The sequence below is a fragment of the Ipomoea triloba genome, chromosome 7 (genome assembly GCF_003576645.1).
Source record: "Ipomoea triloba cultivar NCNSP0323 chromosome 7, ASM357664v1".
NCBI lineage: Eukaryota > Viridiplantae > Streptophyta > Magnoliopsida > Solanales > Convolvulaceae > Ipomoea > Ipomoea triloba.
The window spans coordinates 19,486,817-19,493,313 of NC_044922.1; the positions used below are offsets into that span (position 1 = coordinate 19,486,817).

Consider the following 6,497-nt stretch of genomic DNA (forward strand, 5'->3'; position numbering starts at 1 on the left):
TCCGCGGGCGCAACATCTCCAACCTCCGGTGGTTTACCGGGTCTTGCAGCCTCTCCATTTTGGTGGGCTTGAATAATTCGGGACAATAACCTTGTTTGGACAATCATTATTGCATGGACCATGATCCACACAGCTGTGTGGACCAAAAATAAAAAGTACATTATTTTTGTACTGAAGGTACATTATTTTTGTACTGTAAGTACATTATTTTAGGGTACATTATTTTTGTACTAAAGGTACATTATTTGATATATACTATCAAATAATATACCTTCAGTACAAAAATAATGTACTTTTTATTTTTGGTCCACACAGCGGTCCATGCAATAATTTGCCCTTGTTTGGAGGAGCACATTAATTGGGCTCTCTTGCATCTTTTCAGCATCCTTAAACTGTGGGCTTCACTCTACATGGTTTATTTCTTGTTGATATGTTTTTTTTTTTTTTTTGGACTTATTTTGTTTCATTGCCATTGCTTTTGACTTGTTCATTTCTTGTTGATTTCTAAATACTAGTGCTCTCCTTGTTAGTTATTACCTATTGCGAATCATATCTGTAATCTCTTGAGGATGACATTACACTAGTATAAAGATATTTACACATACATTGTAATGTAATAGGCAATCATAATATATTGTAGTATACAATGAGCTAGCTAGCAAGCAAGAATCATGAATTATTCCTCTTTGGTTTATGACCACAATGATCACTCAACCTCTTTGATCTGCAGGATCCCTCACGAGGCACTTCAAACCCGATATTCTCCACTGCTCCAACCGTCTTGAACAGCCGCCGCTTGTGCACCTCCTCTATCAATGTCCGGTGCAGCAACTGGCTGCGCATGTCTACTAGCGACTTGTTCCTTGTTAATCTCCGCATGTTGTCTTGTTTCTGTTCAATCATAGCCCTGCACTGTCTGTGACACATGCGCGCTACGGCCTCCCCCGTGCTTGAACTTTCCCCGGGGCAGAATCTTGAATGGCTGCTGTGGCTCACACCAATGCCTGCCGGACTTTGCCTTCTTGGGCTGCTCTCATGATCTGCTGAAAAGTAATTGAGGTTGGAATAGTTTCCTGATGAGTGTGAAGAGCTCTGGGAGACTGTTTCCTCGTATGCTTCATCTGCAACATCATTAAAAACATCATAACATGTGCACATCAAGATTAGTACTTGAATAGAATGCAACATATTGTTGGACGGAGTGTTAAGTGTTTGATCCTAATAAGTGGCACGGATTGGAGTCCCGAAGGCCGGTGAAGGGCCAAGACCAGTATCCTGCCTCCTGAAAATGTGGTGGCACTATAAGGCCGGAAATAAAGTTACACCTTGGCTACGAGCTATAGCTTTTGGCCTAGTGGTTAACTCTTAATCCAGAGTCAAGTCAATTAAGACTAGCAGGGTTGGGACGGGAATTGTTGGGCGGGGTGATGGGCTAAGTCCAACACCCTGCCTCTCGAAAATGTGGTGGCGGTGTGGTTGATACTAACACATACTATATATATATATATATATATATATATATATCTTGAAGCCATAGGTGGTTGTTTTTGCCTTGCATGTCTTGAGAAGTTATTGGAGCTGAAACCGAGCCTTGGGATGATGCGCTGCTGGATGAGAGTGAGCAGAAAGGATTGTGGAAATCATCTTTGTAACTAAGTACATGGTGATCAACTACTGGCTCATACTGATTCCATTTCCGCCATTGGGGTACTAGACCACTAATCTCCCCATCAATCATGTTTGCAATTTCAGCTGGTTTCCAGTCTCTGATTTCCAATTCCTTCACCATTTCATTTGCAACTTCGGTTGGTGTGTCGCTTAAAATGTCAAATGGAAAATACACGTTCCTAACAGCACCTGCAGAGGAAGATCACAACATACATTATTACAATTCTTATCTGGAAACCATAGGTACGTAATTTCAACAAATTGTTTAAGTTAGAGCAACATATATATATATATATATATATATATAATGTTTGGCGGACGCTGGTAACGGGTCAAATCCAATAATTGGTAGCTAGATGATTATTGGGCCAAGTCCAACAACCTGACTCTCGAAAATGTGTGGCGATATAAGGAAATAGAGTTGCGTCTTCGCTACTAGATATAGCTTTTGGCGTAGTAGTAAGTGTTTGTTCTAATAAGTGGTATTAGAACCAGGTCGCGGGGTTCAAGAGTGTTGGGAGGGGGGAATTGTTGGACAGAAGCTCATAACTGGCCAAGTCCAATAATTGCTGGCTAAGGGAATTGTTGGTAAACGGCTAAGTCCAGCACCCTAGCTCTAGAAAATGTGTAGCATTATAAGGAAATAAAACTATGCCTTCGCTATTAGCTATAGCTATAGTTTTTGGCTTAGTGATAAACGTTTGATCCTAACGTATAAAAATAATACCTTCTTTATCAGCAATCTGCACCTTAAGAATGATGGTATCATCTTCAGGATTCAACTTCCCCTTGATAGTCATGCTGGTTGCTGGCACATCTTCGTTCAAATTCAGGTCCTCCATTCCAATAATGTTGTCATTCAGAAAAGGCTTTTGACACGGAACCATTGTTAGTGGCTTCCCGATAGAATCATCAGGGGCCAGAAATGGATCCACCATTAGTTCTTTAGCAGATAATCTCTTGGAGACAGGTTCCAAACACTTGCCAATAAACTGCTGTGCTTCCAAGTCTTCAACCTTGTAAAATGCTCTTGGCTTTTTACCCTGCAGTGTAGGTGGATGCCAAAATGCTATTTCAGTGAGTTTCTGATGGATGGACTAACAGTCAATTTGCAAAATACTGTCTTACCGAGGTCACTTTCTTGTAAATTTGAGCAGGATTGTTGCATTCACTGTATGGATATTCACCGGTAAGCATCTCTAGAATACACAACCCAAACGAATACACATCTACGAGCTCGTTGTAATTCTCATCGTATAGCTCTGGCGCCATGAACTCGGGTGTTCCTATAACCACACAGGACGAAATCTTGACATTCATATTTACTGAGATGAGACGACACCAATTCAAGAGTAATAAGGAAAGTAAGTTCCATTGTGTTGTTTCACAACATACCTATAACGCTATGTGCTCTATGGGATCCATGAAGAATTGCTGCAAGGCCAAGGTCCCCAATCTTGACCTGTCCAAGATGGCCATTCACAAAAATATTGTCACACTTGAGGTCTCTGTGGATGACCGGGGGGTCGTGGCAATGCAAATAAACAAGGCCTGTGAGTATTTGGCAAGCCCAAATCTTTATGGCTCGGATGTCTACTCGAGTATACTTCTTCCTGTATCTGCATTATCCCATCATCAAAACACAGCTTACTAAATTGTCTCTTCATCGATCTTATGAACAACAGATTAGCTAAAAGGGATATGAAAACATAGTTTAGCCATACTAATCCTGCATCTAAGCAAACATATTTGGGAAGATACAAGTCAGATTCAGGAATTGAATTGGAAGGTAAACTTACCCTCTGAGGGTACCAGAAGTGAACATCTCAGTGATGAAATTGAAAGTGGTGTTTTGAACATCAATCCAAGAAGTATAGAACTTGATGATGGAATCATGGTTGAGGGTGCTTAAAAGATGAACCTCAGAGTAGAGCCTCTGCAAATCATCTGGTGAATGAAGCAAATCATTCAGCTTTATTTGGCTCCATGCCACTTCCATCCCAACCACCATATCGATTGCCTTGTACACCTTCTTCATCGCCCCTTTTCCCAACATTTCATCCAACTGCACCCAACATCATTCATTAAATCAAGCGCTTACCACTACGCCAAAAGTCAGTAGCCAAGGGGCAACTTTATTTCCTTATAGATTACCATCACATTTTGGGGTGGGGAGGAAAGTGTTGGACTTGGCCTCTTTACCAGCCTCCACCCAACAATACCCTAGCCACCAATTGACAGTTTCTTCATAGCACATGCCACTTGTTAGGATCAAGCGCTTATAACTATGCCAAAAACTATAGCTAGTAGCGAAAGGCAATTTTATTTCATTATAACCCTCATCACATTTTCAAGAGACAAGTGTTAGACTTGGCCCTTCACCAACAGTAGCCTAACAATCTTCTAGCCACCAATTAATGAACTTGGGCCCCTTACTAGCCTCCGCCCAACAAAATCAACCCACATATTCTTGACATAATTATTGACCCACACAAACCCAGATCAAAGAAGTTGCAAAATTTACATTTTTATATACAAGTCCATCAGAACGACAAAGGATTTTCAAGAACTTCTTGCACAATCGATTACTACCCAGCAACATATATATCTCAATAAATATTTGCATGCATGTATGTATGTTTGTATGTAAGCCCCAGAAACAAAGACAAAAGAAATTAAATTAATTTGGAAAGTGAAAAATAAAGAAATCAAAGGTGAGTAACTTACGCGAGCATAACGTCCAGTGGGATCATATTCGACATATCCGAGGCCATCGTCGTCGGAGCGGTCCGCTAATGCTTCCTTATACATGTTTTTAATTTGTCCGATTCTTGTTTATAACCACCCAACCCAGTTGACTCACAACAGAAGAATAAATATTTGTACACTCTTGCAAAACTATTTGTTTATTAGTTTTGTTTTCCTTCCAGAAAACGTAGGAGGTAGCTTTAATGAAAGAAAAACCAGAAAGAAACCTAAGAGAGGACACTCTTCCACTGCTCGTGCTACGTTATAATTATTAGCCACCACCTGATTTGATTGAGAAAAAAAATAAAAAATAAAAAAAGTCTTATTATGTGTTAGTGTGGGATTTGACAGAGGAGGAGAATGGGAACAAGATGATGTGAAATGTGGGGTTGGTATCTGTTGTTGTAATGTGTTTATAGTCCCATATCTTAACAAGCCTACAAAATGTTGACTGTAGTTACAGGATTCGGTAGATTTTTAATTGTAACATTAACTGTTAAAGAACTAATGGAATTGATGCTTTAATCATGATTATGATTAAATTGAATAATTGAAGAAAACGTGAGTTTTTTGGGTTGATGTGGGGTAGAAGATGATTCTGGAAAAGCAGAGGGACCTGAAATTTGAAGAATCTGAAACAATAGCCGTTTGGGTTTGACATTTGTGCAGTAATCTCTATCTGCAACAAGAAAATGGGCAGAGAAGTTAAGGTGGTGTGGTGTCATGTGACTTGACGTTATGTTTAACGGAGTTAAGAGATTCCTATCAGGGATTGGCAATTGGCAAAGCTTCCCTCAATTTTTCTACATTTAAATGTGATTTTCTCCCAGGCAAATGTCAGTATGGTACTCCACTCAAAATAAGATAAGAATAATATTGTATCAAGTCTCATTTTCTAATTTTTCTTTTTGAGTTTTTTCTCAAAATGGTCCCTCGACTATTGCTCATTTCCAATTTTGCATTTCGACTTTCAATTGCACCTAATGTGGTCCCTCGACTTTCAAAAACTCACCCAATTTGGTCCTCCGTTACATATTCCGTCAAATCAGTGTTAAAATGGAGGGCATTTTCGTCCATTTACCTATTGTTAGCTTAATAAACATTTAGAAGTAGTTTAGGGACCATTTTGAAAATAGTCAAGGGACCATTTTGGGAAAAACTATTTTATTTATTTCATTTTTGTTTATTTTCATTTTTTAGACTCTATAAAATTAGAATTTCTATACATTTTTTTCTTACAAATATAAATAGTTAAAATCGCACAATCCAATCTCAAAATTTTTAACTTTCTTCACAGACTTTTCCCCTCTAAATATACAAACTATTCCTATGAAGTTTTACAATAAGTTCCATAAATTTCATAAATACTCATATACTTCTTTTTTATTTTATTTTTTTTTTTATGTTCATAGACAATCAATCACTATGTAGTATCACATTAAATATTACTTTTACCATTGAAAATAATATATTTTTTTTCAAGCGTAGACACCCAAAGAGTGTAAAATGTAGGGAAAATATTGGACCAAAAGATAAATTTTTCTAGTAAACTTATCAGGTGAGCCGAAAAGTAAAATCTCGTCAATGTTTCTGCAATATTTTCTGTATTTGATTTCGAAGTAATTATTAAATTTTATATTAATTTACATTATTTAAGATATTGTATGACATCTTTTATATGTTTTTCTCTTCTTTTTTTTTTATTAATTATTAATTATTAAGGCAAGTATAATTTATTTTGTAATGTGGACACATTATTTTTAATAATTTTGATTTAATTAAATTATGCTTTAATTATAAAAATCCTACTAATAATTTTAGTATATTACACGGGACACAATAATTATTATAAATAATGTTTATAAATAATTGTCAATTTGTATTCAACAATAAATTTATAGTTAATTTTAAGTCAATCATAAAATCTTTTGCGCTGTGGGCACATTATTTTTAATTATTTGAGTTTAATAATATTATATCTTATTTATAAAAAAATCCAAAGTAATATATTTAGTACTACGGATGTGACTAACAATTATTTTAATCGGTGCTTAAAAAATGAGTATTTATAAAATTTACGA

General features: G+C 36.9%; 1 protein-coding gene across 1 annotated transcript; it reads right to left on the minus strand.

Annotated features, from left to right (window-relative positions):
- Nucleotides 1-550: 550 nt before the first annotated feature.
- Nucleotides 551-4,796, minus strand: LOC116025568 (probable serine/threonine-protein kinase WNK4). The gene is made up of 7 exons (XM_031266835.1): nucleotides 4,396-4,796; nucleotides 3,468-3,733; nucleotides 3,064-3,287; nucleotides 2,797-2,954; nucleotides 2,396-2,711; nucleotides 1,552-1,857; nucleotides 551-1,121 (listed from the first exon to the last, which is right to left on the minus strand). The coding sequence occupies exons 1-7, from the start codon at nucleotides 4,477-4,479 to the stop codon at nucleotides 670-672; spliced, it is 1,806 nt and encodes a 601-aa protein (XP_031122695.1). The 5' UTR covers nucleotides 4,480-4,796; the 3' UTR covers nucleotides 551-669.
- Between the last annotated feature and the right edge of the window lie 1,701 nt (nucleotides 4,797-6,497).

Excerpts from the sequence above, each read along its gene's own strand:
- LOC116025568 (XM_031266835.1), bottom strand. The coding sequence starts at position 4,479 with ATGTATAAGGAAGCATTAGCGGACCGCTCCGACGACGATGGCCTCGGA. Across the intron at positions 3,734-4,395 it reads CCACTGGACGTTATGCTCGC|TTGGATGAAATGTTGGGAAA; the intron begins GTAAGTTACTCA and ends TGTTGGGTGCAG. Across the intron at positions 1,122-1,551 it reads AACTTCTCAAGACATGCAAG|ATGAAGCATACGAGGAAACA; the intron begins GCAAAAACAACC and ends ATGATGTTGCAG.